The sequence below is a fragment of the Gobius niger genome (genome assembly GCF_951799975.1).
Source record: "Gobius niger genome assembly, chromosome: 2".
Taxonomy (NCBI): Eukaryota; Metazoa; Chordata; class Actinopteri; order Gobiiformes; family Gobiidae; genus Gobius; species Gobius niger.
Genome location: NC_136853.1, coordinates 24956380 through 24975332, shown reverse-complemented (window position 1 = coordinate 24975332; position 18953 = coordinate 24956380). Strand labels below are relative to the sequence as shown.

The 18953-nt window shown below is 40.3% G+C and overlaps 2 protein-coding genes across 3 annotated transcripts in view; both read left to right on the top strand.

The window, feature by feature from the left end:
- The first annotated feature begins 2081 nt into the window (after positions 1-2081).
- mphosph9 (M-phase phosphoprotein 9) lies at positions 2082-13037 on the top strand. Its single transcript, XM_079552592.1, has 24 exons — positions 2082-2181; positions 3253-3521; positions 4174-4318; positions 4569-4658; positions 4734-5143; positions 5222-5387; positions 5491-5563; positions 5679-5779; positions 6061-6117; positions 6228-6613; positions 7070-7219; positions 7294-7381; positions 8444-8659; positions 8762-8809; positions 8896-8960; positions 9080-9175; positions 9255-9470; positions 9855-10009; positions 10263-10475; positions 10550-10670; positions 11837-11877; positions 11955-12124; positions 12259-12327; positions 12405-13037. Exons 2-24 carry the CDS (start codon positions 3289-3291, stop codon positions 12504-12506), a joined length of 3411 nt encoding a protein of 1136 aa, XP_079408718.1. The 5' UTR covers positions 2082-2181; positions 3253-3288; the 3' UTR covers positions 12507-13037.
- A 1400-nt stretch (positions 13038-14437) lies between these two features.
- The window catches only part of LOC306959732 (membrane-associated phosphatidylinositol transfer protein 2-like), a 31808-nt gene continuing 27292 nt past the window's right edge, over positions 14438-18953 (top strand). Inside the window, exon 1 of one of the 2 annotated variants that reach the window (XM_079551917.1) lies at positions 14438-14505. The gene's annotated coding sequence lies outside the window, so the exon portion shown is untranslated. The remainder of the gene's footprint in view (positions 14506-18953) is intronic. The other variant, XM_079551919.1, reaches the window with a different exon arrangement.

Genomic DNA, 18953 nt, shown 5'->3' with positions numbered 1-18953 from the left:
GGTCATATGTGCCAAACATTGCAATTTATTTAATGTTCAATGATTTGGTATTTTGAGAAAATGCTGTTACTTGCATCTTTGTATGTACAGTATTTATTACCCAGTGTGATGATTAAATTGTATTTTCAATACAAGTATCATTGCCTTATTTTTGGTTTATTTTTTTAATTAGAAAAGCATCTGAAATGTCTAAAATAAGTTTAAAAGTGATTTTGGCAAAAAATTAGAGATGCTGCTCAGGTTGGCCCACAGGGGCGGCTCAGGACTAACCCTACAATACGCAATTTCGTTATACAATTGTACAATGACAAACAAATCACTTACAATGTATTCCAAATTATTATGCACATTGTATTTTTGTGTCATAAAAGTTAAAACAAAGTTTTTCAATGATGGATGGTATTGTGTCTAAGGACTTGTTGAATCAGCTGTGATAACTAGCTGTCAGGTAAACCCACATTATTAAGCAGACCATTATTTTCAAGCAATATGGGAACGAGAAAGGATCTCTCTGCTGAAGAAAAGCATGAAATAGTTGAATGCCTTGGGCTAGATATGAAAACCTTTGATATTTCATGAAAGATTAAGCATTATCCTCGTACCGTTGTGATAGCACACAGGTTTGTGCAGATAAAGGCACAATGAGAACGGTTTCATCCAGACAAACACATCAGATTAAGAGAACAGATGCTACAAAGCAGCAGACAGGTATTTGAAGCTGCTGGTGCCTCTGGAGTCTCCTGAACATGAAGGTGTAGGACCCTCCAGAGGCTGCAGTTGTGCATAAACCTTCTATCCGGCCTCCTCTAAACTGATAATTGAAGCTGATGAACAGAAACGGCTGCAACGGGCTCAGGAATACACGAGGACTCATTTTTAAGTATGGATACTTGGTGAATGGCCACCAAGTCCCCACAAGGCTGTGACATCAGTAAGGAGGGGGCGGAGTCATGTTTTGGGCCAGAATCATGGTGAGAGAGCTGGTCGGCCCCTTTAGGCTTTAGTCTGAAAATGACCTCTGAAAATATGTGGAGTTTCTGACTGACAACTGTCTTCTATGGTACAAAATGAAGAGCCGTGCTTTCCCTAACAAAATCATCTTCATGCATGACAACGCACCATGTCATACTGTAAAGAAAACCTCTGCATCACTGGCTGCTATGGGCATAACAGGAGAGAAACTCATGATGTGGACCCCATCCTCCCCTGACCTCAACCCTGTTGAGAACCTTTGGAGCCTCAAGCAAAACATCTATGAGGGTGGGAGGCAGTTCACATCCAAACAGCAGCTCTGGGAGGCTATTCTGACATCCAGCAAAGAAATCCAAGCAGAAACTCTCCAAAAACCCACAAGTTTAATGGATGTAAGAATTTTGAAGCTGCTATCAAATGAGGGTCCTATGTTATAATGTAACTTAACCTGTTAATGTGTTTTTGATTGAAATAACTTTTGATTTATAGATGACCTCCTAATGCTGCGAATTCAACAAATGATCATTTTCAGTTCTTTACAACCTATAACATCTATTGAAACTCTGCTGTGCATAATAATTCTGAACAGTGCATTTGAGTTGTCTACTACATTTATTCTTGAAAAATACTGGAAGTTTGGAAGCTTTTTTTTTTGTTTTTAAGTTTTTTTCAATCACATTCAAATGATCCTCTAACAGTTAAAGACTTTTGAAATTATGCTGACTGTCATTTGAGTTGACAATTTAGAATTTAGAAATAGCATTTGCATAATAATTTGGAATGCAGTGCACTTACACGTAAACTTAAGAGGTGCATAAATTAACTGTATAGGTGGTTAACATGGCGCTTTTCCTTTCGATAAAAGTAGTTTTTTTAGGGTTCCTGGTAGGTTTTCACTGTTGACGGATCTGTCTCCGTGGTTACGTATACATTACATCCAGAAAACCCTAAAAATCCTGAAATGAAATAGATTCTGGGGCGTCTTAGAGGCCACCAGGATGGAAAGTAAAGGTGCCATGTTCACCCATTTTTACTTCCGGCCCCGAGTGGAGCCTCAGAGCTCTTATCCAATCACAGCGCAGAGTGTCCTCGAGCACCCGCCTCCGTCGAACAGGCTGTATACGGAAGAGCTCTGTTCTGCAGTGCTGCAGCCGATAGCAACTTTATGCATGAGAGAAATATGGATGTCACAGAGAAACCAGTCAACGGGTAGGTTCATTTTTAGTGAAATCGTTATTTTTAAGCACACGGTTAAAACAGTTGTTCACTTCAATGCAACAATAACTATTACCATGATAGGGCCTTTATTTCCATGGCTAGAAACCTAAGCTAGCTAACTTAGTTGGATAACATCGTGTGGCATTGTCAACACTAAAGCTTTGTTTATTAGCTTCGCATGTTAGGGGCTCAGTCTGGGGCCCGTTAGAGATGAGGGGTTCTGTTCTGTAGGGGGCTCTGATTGTGGTGTACTATGGGTCAGCAAATTATCGTTACCAAATGATACAGCTTTGATGATATAGTTACCATTCAAATAATGATCTCATCAGTCTGTTTACATTCTTTCATACTAGCGGTTGTATACATGATAAACAACTACAACACGTGCAGTAGGGGAGAGACAATAAGCATGCACACTCTCTAGAGCAATGTAGATCTATCCAAATCATGAGGTTTTAATATTCATTAGTAACAGAAAGACCAATTTTAATTATTGTGTTGATTTCACCCAACACGGGGAGGGTTGGGTCACTATTCTGGAGGGTAGACACTAACGTTTATCTATGACATTTTGTGGAATTGCTTATTTGGTAAAAGTTAGAATATTATTGAAACATAAAACCTTCACATAGTAAACCATACCACCACTAAGATATAAAGGAAACAGTAGATGGAGTAGAGGGGTGCCTAAAATGAGAACAAAAGTCTCTGGATTTAAAAGATCCACAATAACAGACCACCTTCAGTGGCAGTTCTTCAGTGTGAAAGCTGACTCGCACTTGACAAACAAAAGTACAGAAGTTGGTATGTTTTTTTTTTAAACTTTGGTTTACTCACCTTTCTGGCACCTTTCTAGTATCCATTAACAGTCAATGACATCACACTCTGTGACCATGAGCATAGCCTCGTATTAGCTCAAAAACACTCCAGGACCAAACCCTCCCTGTGACCAACCCACCCCGTCAAAAATTATACTTGTACCACTTTACATTTAAATTTGTAGTAATAAATATGCAGCTGTAGTTAGTGTTCTATTATTTCCTCTCTCTCTTTTTTTTTTAGCTCTTCAACAGGCCTTCTCTGTATGGTGGCATAATCATGTCCACTGATGATAGTATCTCAGAAGATGTGTCCAGTTCGGTGGCTTTGAGCCACTGCCATGCCAGTGTTGATGGGGACGGAGGTAAAGAGAGTGAGACCTCTTTGGTGTCGTCTGAAGGAAAATCTACCTCTGGGCTTTCTGTCTCGGAGGACAAACAGACAGCCTCCCAAACAACAGGAGGGACTGTGCAGTACAGACCCGTGGACATCACATCTGCACAAGAGATCAGGTAATGCAATTATAAACTATATATCAATGTTGAGGTGTGCTCTGGTATCCGGTGCATAATCCTTAGAGTTTTATACATCTGATCATGATTTTTGCAGAAAAAAGACTTGTTTTTGTTGCCCTGAATCACGCACATAGTGCTCACACATTTAGTGATACAGATGTAAGTCCTGCTTCTACACATACACACATTTCATAACTGAGAAAAGGCTGGAAATACTCCGTCCGTACTCCAGAGTCGAGTGCCCTGGGCTGCCTCACGGTGAGTGCCGTACGAGCACACTGCCAGTGAGCTGAGAGAAGCGAATACTGCCCAGCCACTGTCTCTCGTTATAGTGAAGCTGTTTTGCAGGCGATTTGATCTACGGGGAAAAAGTTGATTGATTAGGTTTGTCTTCACCCTCTGAGTTTGCAGATTAGGTAATTCAAATATGAGCAAAGAGAGTTAGTTTCTGTGGCCTCAAAAGCTCTTCAATAATATCGTTTATCGCCTCAATATATCGAACTTCAGATTTTGTTATTGTAACTATGGGAAAATCACTCTTTCAAACAACAGTTGGTGAGGATATTTTTGCTGTGAATTAGGAGTGGTAACTACTTTGCCACAGCAATGCAATATGCAATTGATTTTTCATTGTTTTACTGTAATACAGGGACATCTGCCTGAGACCTGATGTGTTTGAACATGGGAAGAATCTACCTTTTATTAATCCAAGTTCTATTGAGACATTAAGAGCCTTGGTTCAAGAAATACGAAGCAGCGGAGAGACAAACCCTGAACTCTGGAAGGATTGTGAGGTGCTCTGACAAAAAACTGCTATGTTTTTGTTGTTGTTTTTTGTTTGTTTTTAAATTCTCATTGCCTCTTTGTTGTAGGATAGCAAAGAGGCTATCCTACAACAAACTATACTTTAGTGTTGCTATACTTTAGCAACACTAAAGTATAGTTTAGTGTTGCTCTACTCCAAGCTCTATTCATTGATGTTTGTATTTTATTTTATGCTAGATTGGCAAACTAGTTCTAAATGCAATCCTATGTTCACAACAGGGTCGATGGTTGCATCTCTTTCAACTAGTTGAAAAGCAATACCAAGAGCAAATACTTGCTCAACAAGAACAATACCAGTGCCATGTTCAGGTGAACTCACAATGGAAAATGAGAAAAATGCAATCATATATTTCTGTATAATTATACAACTTTTCTGTGTTTCAGTTAATTCAGGATGAAATCAAGGCTCTTGTTCAAATCCAAAACCGCCAGACCAATGTTCAGCCTCAGAAAGACTTATCTAAAGCAAATGTTGCAGAGGGCTGTGATATCTCTACGATCAGTACTCACTGCACCAGTGATAACGATAGTGTGAAAGTTAGTGGAATGGAGGCACAAGACACGACAGTGCTCAGTAGTGGCTATGGGACCATGTGCACGTGGGAGAGTGGTTTTGTTACTCATAAGTCTGCCCAGGAAGATAAGGTCAGTGAATGTCGGAAGAAACTGCCCTTGTTCCTAAACTCTGCAGACGAAAACCCAAGTGTCATCAAAAGCCAGCCGAAAAATTCAAGCGCAAAAGAACCTGGACTTGAAAGAGTGACCCAACAAAGCAACCAGCAGATACCTCTTAGGTATGAGTGTTGAAATGTGCAAATTCTATAGGTTTGTGGTTTGTCCTAAAATTGTATTTGAATTTTGTCTGATTTTAGCACTAACCAGCAACTTACATCCTGGGTGCAGAGGAATAAATTAAGGCCTAAAAAAACCAAGACGATGCCATTGTCAGTGAAGCTTACAGAAAATGAGGCACTCCATAAAAAACATGTTGAATCTCACCAGCCAATTCAAGTGAAGAGCACAGATTCTCTTGACCAGGTATTCAAGTGAAAAGCTCATCCCGACTGGAGCAGTTGTATTATGGCACTTTATACTGCCCTGACTTTTCCATTTGTGCTAAAACATTATCTTTGTATATTAGCATCAGCCAGGAGGACCTTTATTTAACTCGTATGTTCTAAGGAGGAGTGATAGTCTGATATCTGAGACCTCAGGTAACCTATTGATCCACAACACCGCATAGCATTTTCTTGAAATGTTGATCAAACCAAAAATGTGCAATTCAGTGGCAGGATGTTCTTCACTTACATTTTATTTTCGTACTCTAAGGTCTGACCTATTGGCGTCTGCATGAGAATGATCTATATCACCCCCTGCCTGACAGCTTTGACAGTGGTGTGCCACATTTAAAAGAAGAGTCCATGAGTTTTGTAAGTGGGACCACATGAGATTTATCACATCACTTACTTGTGTTTTTTATTTAGCGTAGCTGCATTGCTTGTCTAAGAGGCTTACTCTAAGTTTGATGTGCAGTGGCACCAGACTTCTGCGGGAAGTATGGCTTTGCCATGCTATGCCAGGCTATGCGATTTTAAGATTTTTTTAAATCAAAATGGTTGGTTTAGAGTGGTTTCAAACTGACCTTTTAATAGTATTTATATTTTTGGTGTGTGCAAAGTTGAAGACAAAGTTTTTGTCATTTCCTCTTCAGATACCTCATCAACTGTCACTGAAAGAGATTTACTGTAACAAGCAAGATTGCAAACAGGTAGACAGAGATGGTTCTTTTAAATCCAGCTCTATATCTCCACTCCCATGTGTATGTTGAAATTCCACCTTGTTTCATGTGACGATTCTCACAACATTTTTGTGCCTTAGGCTTTTTCCTTGGACCCTGTTACCACACGGCAATCGGATCATACCTCTGGTTTCACGTCACCCTCTCACTTCAGCAGCCCTTCTTTTTCCACACCTTCTCACTTCGGCCACAGAGCTGAAACTCCCATAACCCCTGACAGCATGGTGGAAAGCAGTCATAATCCTGGGGATACAGACTGTCTCTCAGATGCCTCTAGTGTTTCTGCAGCTCGACATTCAACTTTAAAGGTGCAAGACCAATGGGGTGCTCTTCCTCTCACTGCCAAGCACAATATCTCTCATCACCAACCGTATCTGGAGAAGGAACAGGGGTGGTCTCAAAACTATCCCAACACTCCCCAGACAGAGGGGTCTGCTTCTCTTGAGGATCCTGTCATCCTTTCATTGTGAGTGTAGCGACTGTAGGAACAGATGAACCTATGATGGCCGATAACGTAATAGCACGTTGTGCCATTAACGGAATAACGATCATTATTGCACTATTGGCTGGTTATTACCTGCATGACGAGATAAAAATTATTCACAAATGTAATAAATTCAGCCAATAATATAATAACACATCATCATCTGACTTTATTTTCAAAAACTAACATACAGTATTACATTACTGGGCTGCAAATCATTATCACGTTATTGGACTGTTTTTGCGTTTTCAGCTTATTACATTTTGAAAATTGCCAAATGTATTACACTATCGCCCGTTATTATTCGGTTCCTACAAGGCTGTGTATAATTGTAGATCTGATTTCTAGATACTGTTTAGTCCACTCTGTTTAGAGTGTAGCCGCTTAACCAGCATCGTATGTAATATTTTGTGTTTCTTACCTTTTCTGTCTCTGTAGACTAAGACAGAACTTGAGAGAGAAACACTCCAGACATGTGGCAGATCTTAAATCCTATTATGAATCTGAGATCCAAAATCTTGTTGACAAACTTCAACTCAAAGATCTTCCCAAGGATATTGAAAAAAGCAATCGTGCTCTCACAGAAAGGTTTGTTTTTACATTACACCCTGACACTTGAACTGTGCTTTGTATATTATGTATTATACTCTAAACTTTGATAGATGCAAGCATTTGGAGAAGGCTTTAACTGATGCAACAAGTCGCATTCAAGAACTTGAAGCAAATAACAATTCCCTTGAGAAAAAAATGGTAAATGTTTACAGTTTCACATTGTTTATTGCCATATACAGTGGTATGCTAAAGGTTGGGTCCCCCTGTAATGTTTCCACATTTTGCCACACTATGGACCATAAGCATAAATATATTTACGTAATTGAAATTTTATGTGAAACATATACACTAAGTGACACACAATCGTGAAGTGAAATTTAAATTTATACATGATTTTGATTTTTTTATATAAATAAAGAACTGAAAAGTGTGATGTACAAAAGGCCCACTTTCCTTTTAGTGCAACCAATTGCTTTCAGAAGTTGCCTGATGATTTCTGAATGATCACATGTCGACCCAATGACTAAATAGAGTCTACCTGTGTGTAACCTAATGTCAGTTCAAATTCAGCTGCTCTGTGAAAAGACTATTGTGGAGCAGAAGCATCATGAAGTCCAAGAACACACCAGACAGGTCCGGGATAAAGATATTGAGAAGTATAAAGCTGGGTTAGGCTATAATTTTTTTTTCCAAAGCTTTGAACAGCTCTCAAAGTACAGTTAAATACACCATCCAGGAATGGAAAGAGTCTGGCATCACTGCAAACCTACCGAGACCCGGCCGTCCTCCTAAACTTACTGACTGAACAAGGACAGCACTGACCAGAGCTGTTACCAAGAAGCCTATGATGACCCTGGATGAACTGCACTGGCATTTTTATTTTTTAAAGAAAACCATAAGAAGCCACATGGAGGCTTCTGGCCACAGAGCAGCTGTATTTGAACGACATTAGATTACAGACAGGTAGACTCTATTTAGTCATTGGGTCAACATGTGATCATTCAGAACTCATCAGGCAACTTCTAAAGGTAATGGTTTGCACTAAAAGGAAAGGGAGCCTATACTTTTGCACATCACACTTTAAAAAAAAGAATACATTTCATTTCACTTCACAATTGTGAGTCACTTAATGTGTGTTTTTGATATCAGATTTCAATTAAATATATTTATGTTAAAAAGTTAAAGGGGTGCCCATACTTTTGCATACCACTGTAACTCCTTATATTATTTTTACCTTCCACTGTTACCTTGTCTCCGCAGACTGAATGGTCTGAGCGATATGCTGTTGCCGGTGCCACAGTGAAGTCTTTGTCGAAGCGACTGGAGGAAAGCAAACACTCGGCCAAAGAGAAAGACACATTAGTAGTCCGTCTAAAGATTCGAATACAGCAACTGGAAGAGGCGGCACAGAAGGCAGAAAGAGAGGCAGAAGAAAAGGAAGCAAAGAGGGACAGGGAGTACAAGATGCTTCAAGATGTAAGTGTCAAGGCCACATAAAGATAATATTTTTTCAACTGAGTACATTTGTTGGCCATTTTGCAACAAATAATGTCTTTCAAATATTCTTACATCCCTTAGCTACTGGGAGAATATGACTCTCTGATGAAAGCGCATGAGGGTCTGAAGGTACTACTTTGTCTTATTATTTTTTATATAATTATAAGAGGTCATTGAAAGTTATGTGATTTCTGCTTCTCTGTCGAAATGCAAAGGGTAACCTGGCCTCAACTGAGAACAAGCTTGTTGATGCCCTTGACCAGATCTCTGAACTAAAGAAGTACGTTTTAGATTACCCAATGATTGATAAGGCAGTGGCTCCGACTGCATGTCTTTATACATGTAAGAAATAACCTGAACAAACCTATTTAGAACATTTTGTTTTTGTCATTTAACCAGAAACATTTCTAAGATGGAGTCACAAGTAAAACAACTAGAACATGAGAATCAGGCTAGAATTCGTGTGTCACACAACATCCAACCCTCTGGAGCTGGGTATGTAAGCCAGCAATATTGTAGTGACTTTATGTTCCTTGTTCATAATATGCCACTGACGTTTTCTACGTGTTTGCAGCCTTTACCACCATCCTGATTTGCTCCTGTCACCAACTAAAGGGAATGCTGTACCTGATGTGACTCGTACTTTTTCCCATTCCCCAAGTGAACAGAATAATGATGCCGCATCACTCATTCAAACCAACAAACCGATAAAATCTCCATCTAATAAATTCAGCAATATATTGACTGGACGTGAACGTCCTATTGAAGATGCAATTACTGAAAGCTGGAAGTAAGTATTTTGATCTTTAAAAACCTAGTTACTGGTCACAAAACTTTTGTTTTTTTTTGCAAAAACTTCCATCATGTATTTTTTATCAATGTTTCGAATTGAAGTGATAGTCTGTTTAAAGTTTAAATGTTTTACTAATTTCATAGATTGCGTCTAATTGACTGCCTGGGCCTGCAATGAGTAATAATGAATAAGAATATTTTTTCTAAAGTCCCTCCTTTTGCTGATTTCGGCAACTAATCAGATTCCCAGGCTCCTCATTTTGCAAACTTAGAGTGGCTTTCTGGTCCAATCAGGAGGGGAGGGAAGACTTGTTTACTTTCAAATTTCACTTTGCAATCTTACAGACTATGACTTTAAACACAATATTTTTTTTATCTGAAGTAGCGCAGATCGTGAACTGTCTCAGTCGAGGTTTCAAGAGCAGAGCTGCAGACCGAAGGAAGTTTCTTGGAGACAAGGCTCGTGTGTTATGACTCCCATGATGAGAGCCATCGTTGAGCTGGAGGAGACCCGAGCGACTCAAAGTCGAGCCCCTTGTAAGAATGATGTCACTTGTTTAAGTTTTCAGTGCAAATGCATCAAAATCATTGTTTATTCTTCATTGGAGTCAATGGTTGAAGTGTACTTGAGAAAAGTATGCAAGTACTGTAAATTTATAGTAATTTGCTTTTTGCTAAAGACTAAATAGCGACAGTCTGTTCCTTATTTGTATGTTTTTTGTGAACAGCTGCAGTTTAATTTTTATTTATATCTATATTGACATAAAAATCTCCACTGTTCTTTATACAGGGGTTGACAATTCAAAGGCCACTTTTGGGTTTGTTGAGCAGAGACTGAAAGTGCCAATACAAAACAGAGACATTCCTCAGGATTTATCGAGGCCTTTGAGAAGAGCTGAAAAAAGCAGAGTTGGAGCCCTTCAGAGAAGCCTGTCTCCAGAGAGTCACAGGTCGTCGTCATTGCCTCCTCCAGCCCAAAGAAACATGCCCCCTACTACGCCCTGTATGTACTATTGTCTCCCAGCATTCCTAAAGCCAACAGTGAGAGCTTGAAATTATGATTTATTTTTCTTCTAGCAAAAAGAGAAACCCTACTTATGCCCGTGTCTGCAAAATCCAGTCCAAAACGCTGTCCTAGTGAGAACTTCTCTACTGCTTTTGGTCACTTAATGCCCAGAGAGGAGCATTTTCACCACAGGTGAGAATATTTATTGATCAGTGTCCTTATAATTGCTGTAAGAGCCGTGAGGGTTATGGTGGTTTCCCCTTTTTATGAGCATTTTGACTCGTCTTGGGGGTGCTAGAAAATATCTTGACGGGTGTGCCACTGGGACAACTCTACAGCACTCTCTCCACACAAGAGAGGCATCGTGGCGCGTAGCGGCCATGTGCCTGAGACTGCGTTGGGGCGCTGGGTTCAGGCTGATTCCGCTGTAATTCTACAAAGCTAGTGGCTTAGCATTGCGCTAAACCCGTGTTAGCATCGCAGCTGAGGGACCGAACATAACTGCTCTGACTGACTACTTTCAGAATTAAGCAACATAAGCTACGTAAGCATGTGAAATGTATCTCTGTGTCCTCAGCAGAGAATGTGTGAGGTATAGAGATTTGATTATTATGTCTTACAAAGCTTTATTTTTATTGTTTTACAGTAAAGTGCACAAAACGTGTCACATAAAAGCAGTGTATAAACATTATTCTGCAGGCCAGTTCTCCCCAATAAAACACATTTGTCATGTAAAACTCCAGCAGCAGTGGCACCGCCTGTGTTAAAGAAAGTTACTGCAAAAGCAGAGGAGAAATGATGCTCAAATACTAACGAGCCTTCGCTCGGAGGTAAACAGCCCTCTCCCCTGCTCCCCCCTCACTGGAGGCGGGGCCAGGGCCCTGTGTGGGAGGAGCTGAGGAGCAGAGCTGACTGACAGGTAATGAAGCAAAATCTTAAGACCAAACCACACACGGCAGCCGCGAAATTCAAACGCTGTAGACTTTAACACAGAAGGCGCCACAGGCGGTTTTTGGCACAAACACAAGATTTAAACAAATATGCACTAAACTGTCAAAATGGTTGCGAGACAGGTAGGCAACACTATTAGATACTCATTCATACATAACTTATCTGCAAAAAAAAAATGATTTGGGGTTTGTTGCTCTTTAAAGGTACATTCCCCCGATACAGTATGAAATGTATGCTTTAATACTGATTCATCCACAATTGCAAAATAATTTTATAGCAACTGTTGGTTCTTAATGCTATATTTTGATGAAATATCTAAATGTTTAAACATGATCACAAAAAACTGGCTACTACAGAACTACTGCTTATTCTGCAATGCTGTTTGTTACCTTTTTCTGCTGCAGCAGCCCAAGAAAAAGGCTTCACTTCACAACAACTGATCAAGATGGTAAAACATGAACTCATAATAGTTTACAAACAAAAAATGTTGCTTTGATTGACTCTTGATTTGATTGTGATTATTAGCGGAGCAGCATACTTCAGATTCTACAAGTGATGTGCAGCCCCGTGATGTTAATCCCCAGCTGGACTGGGATGAGCGGGATGAGGATATAGGACTGTCTCATTTGGATCGACTGCAGTCTCTGTCTGATGCAGAGCGGCTGTTTGATGAGCTCACACAGGAGAAACTGCAGGTATTTACTTCAATATCATTTAATTTAAACATGCATTTTATAAATCGAAAGTAAATAATTGAATCTACACACAGTAATTATATTTAAAAGCTATAAACTCAAGATATAATCATTCAAGAATTTGTTTTGGGCAGATTGAGGCAGCACTGAGCCGGATGCCTGGAACAGGGAGCAGAGTGAGTTTACAGACAAGATTGGATGAGGTAAGTTTAGAATACAAATGTTCTTTGTGTTTGTCTGTGACCACTATTGCCAATAGAAGCTCTTCTTAACTTCTTAGGTGGCCTTAGAGAAGCGTTTGGAAAGACTCAACCAGGATCTGGGATCCCTACGCATGACCCTGAAGAGATTTCATGTCCTTCGGTCTTCTGCCAATTTATAGCAGCATCTTTTTCCAAATTATATTCTGGATGTAATTGATGATTGATTTTTTTCCAGACCTGAATGTCAATTTGTACAGTAAGCCCATGCTTTTTGCTCTGGGATATTTTTCTATATCTAAAATACATATATATTTTTTAAATATATTTTATTATTGCTCCAGATTGTATTATAATATTATACTATACACTTGTAATATCAATTTGATATATTCCATGGTAAAAACTTGTCCTGTTTATTTTTCCACTGTAAATTTCATGCCTTTAATTTAAAGAACCATTGCCATATTTGTTAATAGGTTTTGTCACTTTTGAGGTCCATTGTTTACTTTTTTATTGTACAAATGACATCAGTTCTTCAGTACATTCCATGTACATTTTACTTTTGTGCTTAAATCCACAAGCAGCACGTGTTCCCGATGCTTGTGCATGGACTGCTCTGCTTCTTTTGTCAGATGAATTAGATGTACTTCAATAAAGCGTATGTAAGCCTACTGCTGTTGCGGAAACATTAAAAGTTAATGTATTGTCTACTATTGTGTTTTGATTAATTTCTTTCACACAACTTTAACACAAACATTATAAAAATGTTCAAAAAGTGGCTCTGTGCAGTTTGGAGGGACAGAATTGACTGTACAGGCTATTGCGTAATAGGGCTGGGCGATATATCGATATATTTTTAAAAGAAATATATCGAGATATTTCAAATTCAGATATGCTATTAAGTTACCAAAAAGAAGCAGGTAATTTCATGCAAATTTTTAAAAGGTTTATCTTAAACTGAGCACTTTATTTTGTTATCTCTATATATAAACGCTGCCCTCAGAAAAGGATTGCCCTATTTTTATTTTTTAGGCAATTTTTATTTAAATGTGCAACTTACGGAGCTTTGTTATACAATGTTTATGTTTACATTTTATATATTATTATTGTATTTGGCTTTGACTTTGACTTAACATTTCATTTCACAGCTCTCACTTTGTGGAAAAAAATATCGGCATATATATCGTATCGATATTCAACCTAAATATATCGGGATATGACTTTTAGCCCATATCGCCCAGCCCTATTGCGTGATATCAAAGGAAGTCTATGAATGGGTTATATTTACCTGACATCACCACATGCTGAACAGCCTGTTTAAAGGAGAGGTGCAGAGCTCTAGTTTCTATGGTGGCAACTAAACCATCCAACTTGGATAATGGGTATTATCTGTAATTACTGGCACAATGCAAATTAAACAAATGCTGACATGAAGTTCAATGTTTTCTATGTCAGCACATTATTACCAAAAGGTCATTTTTTCCTCTCATTGTGGACTCCTCAAGTGGTGCAATCGTCAGAAACATGGGTGTTATGTTGCTCAGTACAAAGGACTTTAACGTGTCATCAGGTGTAATCTGGTTAACCATTTGTACACTTTCTTTTTGGAGACTTCTTTCAACAACTGTGTGTCTCTCCCCCGTAGAAGTTGCATGTAGATACCCTGCCCTCCAACCGAAATGACGACATTAATGATATAACGTGAACGCAACCTGGTTATACGGCCTGCAACCATTAAAGACGCTTAAAACCAGAGGGACAAGTCCTGATCGTGCCGACTGTCTCTGAGGTTTCGAGCGTCGCTCTTGATTGCGACAGACTTCCAATAGGGGGCGCTACTGTACATCCACGGATCTCGTACCTTATTTATGTCATCATGGACCAGACACCGGCACTTTACCGACGACCGTGACACTGGATGGTCTCCTAGATTGACAGAGGGGAGCGATGTCGCGCGGTGTTTGGCAGAACTAGCTGGAGGAACGCGGTGCGCGTGGAGGGTCTGCGTCTGCCATTTGTATCATGCGACCATCGGAAAACACTGTGACTGTCGTCTTCTCTCCAAGGTTTCCAATAATGTAATGTTGTGGCTGTTTAATTGACGGCCCGTATCCCCCGTAAACGCTAGATAACAGGAAGGAGGAAGACCACGGATACACTCTGCCCGCGCCGATGCAGGTGAGTCAGCGCCAGCGTTAGAGCCACTGGGTCTGTCAGCATTAATCTGAGAGTCCGGGACTAAACTAGCTGATGCAGATCACTGTTTTAGGCTAACGGGCTGTTGCCTGTTATATAATGTGCGGTCATCTACTGCCCTCAGTCCGTAAGCGCCGTAGTGATCTGTCTGAACATACGGCGCTAAAATACACTGTTAACGCTACAATAACGGAATATACAAGCGGTGTGAGTTATTATTATTACCAGTGTAAGTAAGACTGGCAGGCTGATGATGATAGAATGTAAACGACACGTCACACCTACGGCATGAATTGATTTATTTGGATCATTTATGTATATATATATATATATATATATATATATATATATATATATAATGCTACTGTACATAACTTTGGGGTCACTTAACATTTCCTTACTTTTGAAGAAAAGCTCATTAAATCTATGAGAAATACGGTCTACACATTGTTAATGTAGTGGTTTTTAATGGGATACCTGCATAGATGCAGAGGTGCATTTCAGGCAACCCTCCAGTGTTCTAATGGTACACTGTGTTAGCTAATTGTGTTGAAGGGTAATTGATGATTAGAAAACCCTTGTGCAATTATGCCCTGCTGAAAACTGTTGTGCTGATTAGAGAAGCTATAGAACTGGCCTGGGTGACCCTCTTGGAGCTAAACAACATCAACAGGACTTGAAGAGCCTGCATTGCAACCTCGATGAGGTTGTGGAAAACCACCCTTAAAGCCAATGGCAAGTCACTTGCACAAGTCTCCATCAAATGTGGCATATACCAAGGAGACGCCTTGTCCCCACTGCTGTTCTGCATAGGCCTGAACCCCCTCAGCCAAATAATCAACAAGACTGGCTATGGATGCCGACTCAGGAACGGGGCCACCATCAGTCGCCTCCTCTACATGGATGACATCAAGCTGTACGCTAAGAATGAGCGAGACATCGACTCACTGATCCAGACCACCCGGATATACAGTGCAGACATTGGGATGTCATTCGGACTAGAGAAGTGTGGTCGGATGGTGACTAAGAGAGGGAAGTTAGTCCACACAGAAGGGGTCTCACTCCCAGAAGGAACAATAGCAGACATTAAGGACAGTTACAAGTACCTTGGAATCCCACAAGCAAATGGCAACCTCGAAGAGGTGACAAGGAAATCGGCTGTGGCCAAATACCTCCAACGAGTAAGGCAGGTCCTGAGAAGCAGCTCAATGCTCTGGTCAGGACTTGAGCAGTGGCATTTTGTATTTATTGCAGCTGTCCAACAGCTTGTTTTGAAAGGCAAGTGAGCAGGCCGTTACAGTAGTCTAACCCGCTGGAGACGATGGCATGGATTAGTCTTGTTTTTTTAGGAAGACTGTCAAACTTTAGGTCTGAGTCCATGACTTATACTTGATTTTTTAGGTTCTAGTGAGAGAGCCTCAAGGTGATCAGGGACCATCTCTCTTCGCTTTTGTTAATATTAATAAGAATTCTGCCAGGATGAGAGCGAGCATCACTGCACAACATGCATTTGGGCTGTCAAGCACCATATAAAATGGATGTCAATCACCTTAACTCAGTTTCAGACACAATGAATGTTTAGGGCTCAAAGTATGATTTCAGTATTTCAGTTTGATGCTGACTGGTCTAAACCAAACAGTCTGGTTTAGACAAACCAAACATGTGAGACTGATTAACATTTGGTTTATAATTTGGGGAATCCTTCTTGCATATGTAATGTTTTGCCATACGCATCGTGTTGGCCCCTTATGTGTTGTTGTGATACATGATGTCTCAGCCCTAATAGTTACACGAATTTCTCAACCCTCAGTTTGTAGTTACTTTTTGTTTTTTGTAATTAATATCATATTACGTCCGGTGATACAGGCGATAACTGGACATTTTTTGTAATAGGCCTGTTTCCTCTGTCGAAGCTTCATTGTGCATGAATTTAATATGCGAGTTCTGGAAAGAAAATTATGTTGCCTACAAGATCAGATTATATGACCAAAATGATTAGGTTTGCTTTAATGAATGCTGTTCGGAAGTATCCACTGCAGAAAAGAATGAGTCATAGTATTGATTGCTGCTTCCCCCTGTACTGGCTCCTCGCAGGCTTTGCTTCCTCCTCTGCATCCCTCCCCCCCTTGTGCTCTGCCCTTGTCTGCACATCGCACATCTAGTGTACCTCCTACTTAAGCTCCACGATTTGCCCATATCAACCATCTCATGACTTCCACCGTCTGTGTTTGCAGTTAAGACGCACAGTGTTTGAGTTGAGAGACAGGAGGTTGAGAAATGCATATCAATAACGGCAACTGCTCATTCTGGAAAGAGGAGGCGAGCGAAAGATGGATGGAAGGCTTGTCACAAGATGCTACGTCATAGCTGTGTGTGAAATCTATTTTTAGCTGCGTAAACAGAGGAATTCCAGACCACTGATCAAGGCGTCACAGTCAAGGCGACGTGATAGGAGGCTGTAGTGAATGAGTAGCACTTGTGTTAAACTGTATTGTCACTAAACAAACCACCATACACCCACAGGCTCGGAGTGTCAAACCAGAAAAGCGTGCGCCACAAATAGACCAGCACGACAGTTCACAGTCTGCCACTTTCTCCGTCTCACTCTGTTACACATGCATGCACATATGCTGCAACCCTCTCTTATGGAACAACATGCCCACAGGACACGTTTAACATAGGCTTGGCCTTTTCACTTGGCATGCCTTTGTTTTAAATTTAGATTCATGTGCATCTTGAACAGGCAGGATCATGGTCCCAGCTGCTCCAGAGGTCATGTCTGACAGAGGGATATGGTCTCGTTTGCTTTGCATTTATTCAGCACTTCTAGTCTAACAATACCTTATCTCCGGGAACGTGTCCAGTGTTTTTGCACAGGGGTGGCCCAAAGGCGGCTCGTGCAAGTAGCAGTAGTACGAGTAGCATGTGAAGTGGTGTAGCAGTACAGTCATTTGTGCATTATTTACTCATAGCATTCTCTCATTTGCATAACAAAATTTGTGGCCCCTATACTGTTATACACATCATTCCAAATGTTAAATCAGGTGCAGCACGGCCACAAGTTATCTCATCAAGTCTCTCCTCTCTATTTATTAGGAAGGTGGCTCCAGTTGTCAATAAAGGGTTAATTTTTGGTCGTAAATGTATCTCCTGAACCACTCTTATCACATTGTATAAGACATTCAGAAGAGTAAAAACTTAGATTAGCATCATCACTAAATCATTAACCTTATCCTTCACACCTCACTAGCCTTACTGGTATCCTGCTGCTGCCCCCCTCCCCATCACCGCGCTGCTGGCCCCCACCCTTTGCTGCCCAGAGCTAAAAATAGATTGTCCTCTCATCACAAAGCTTTCACGTCAGGGCTCGGTTCACTCTCATTTGCTGCCCCCAAGCCTCTTTTCATCTGTGACAGTTGGCAACATACAATAAAGCTGTTCATAAAGCTGTCGGATGTAGACGGTGATATTTTTGAACGTTCAAAAAATAGTCTGCGTTTGTGTCTGTTTTTGTTTCTTTTTGTTCTTTTTTTTCCTCCCGCCCCTGTCCCTGCCTCTTCCCCTTACTGCTTACTGTCCCCGGGGGGTCTGGTCATGAATGGTGTTATTTTACGCTGACTAGCATAGACGTCACAAAATAATGTTACCATCATTTCTTGGAACTGCAAAGGCCTTAATGAGGCGATGTTCTTTCCCACTTAGAGGAACTGGGTACAGATATTGGTTTTCTATATAGGAGAAAGACCATTGTAGACTAAAAAATAAGTGGATTGGGCAGATTTACCATTCATTGAAAAAAAAGGGTCAAATTCTATAATATGTAAGGCTCAAGACAAGGTCCACTCATCGTCATGGGCTGCTTTAATTCAAAGCTTTGCACAGGCTACACCTCTCCAAAGTACAGCTTTCCAAAATGTTCCATGGGGTGAACACAGCTTGTGCGACCAGGAACAGGCTTCACTCGCTCACACTTTCTTGAACTGTTCTAACAAAACAGTTTATTGGACTAAAATGTTAACATGGATGTCTCATATTTGTGGAATACTGTCACGTCCTGACCCTGTGCTTGCACTTTTTGGAGTTCCCCCAGTAACCGCTAATCTTGTTTGTCTCAGTGCCAGAAGACCGATAATACTAAATTGGAATAAAAAGAAACCCTCCGACCTATATTCATTTGGTACATGATGTAATGAAGCATATTCAATTGGAAAAAAATCTGAACTGAAAGGGAAGGTAGATGGTTTTCGTTTGATATGGGATCTGTTTCTGAAGTACCTCGACAAATTCAAGCAAGCACATGTGTGAATATAGAGTAGAAAAATGGCCTGACCCCCCTCCCTTTTTTATTTATTTATTTATTTAATTGTATTTATTTTTGTATAATGTTTAAAAACTCTAATAAAGAAAAGATTGGCAGGAGGGGGGTGGTA

Coding starts and splice junctions, on each gene's coding strand:
- mphosph9 (XM_079552592.1), top strand. CDS start 3,289: ATGTCCACTGATGATAGTATCTCAGAAGATGTGTCCAGTTCGGTGGCT. Junction 9,471..9,854: donor GCAATTACTGAAAGCTGGAA/GTAAGTATTTTG, acceptor TTTTATCTGAAG/TAGCGCAGATCGTGAACTGT. Junction 10,671..11,836: donor GAGGAGCATTTTCACCACAG/GTGAGAATATTT, acceptor CTGCTGCAGCAG/CCCAAGAAAAAGGCTTCACT.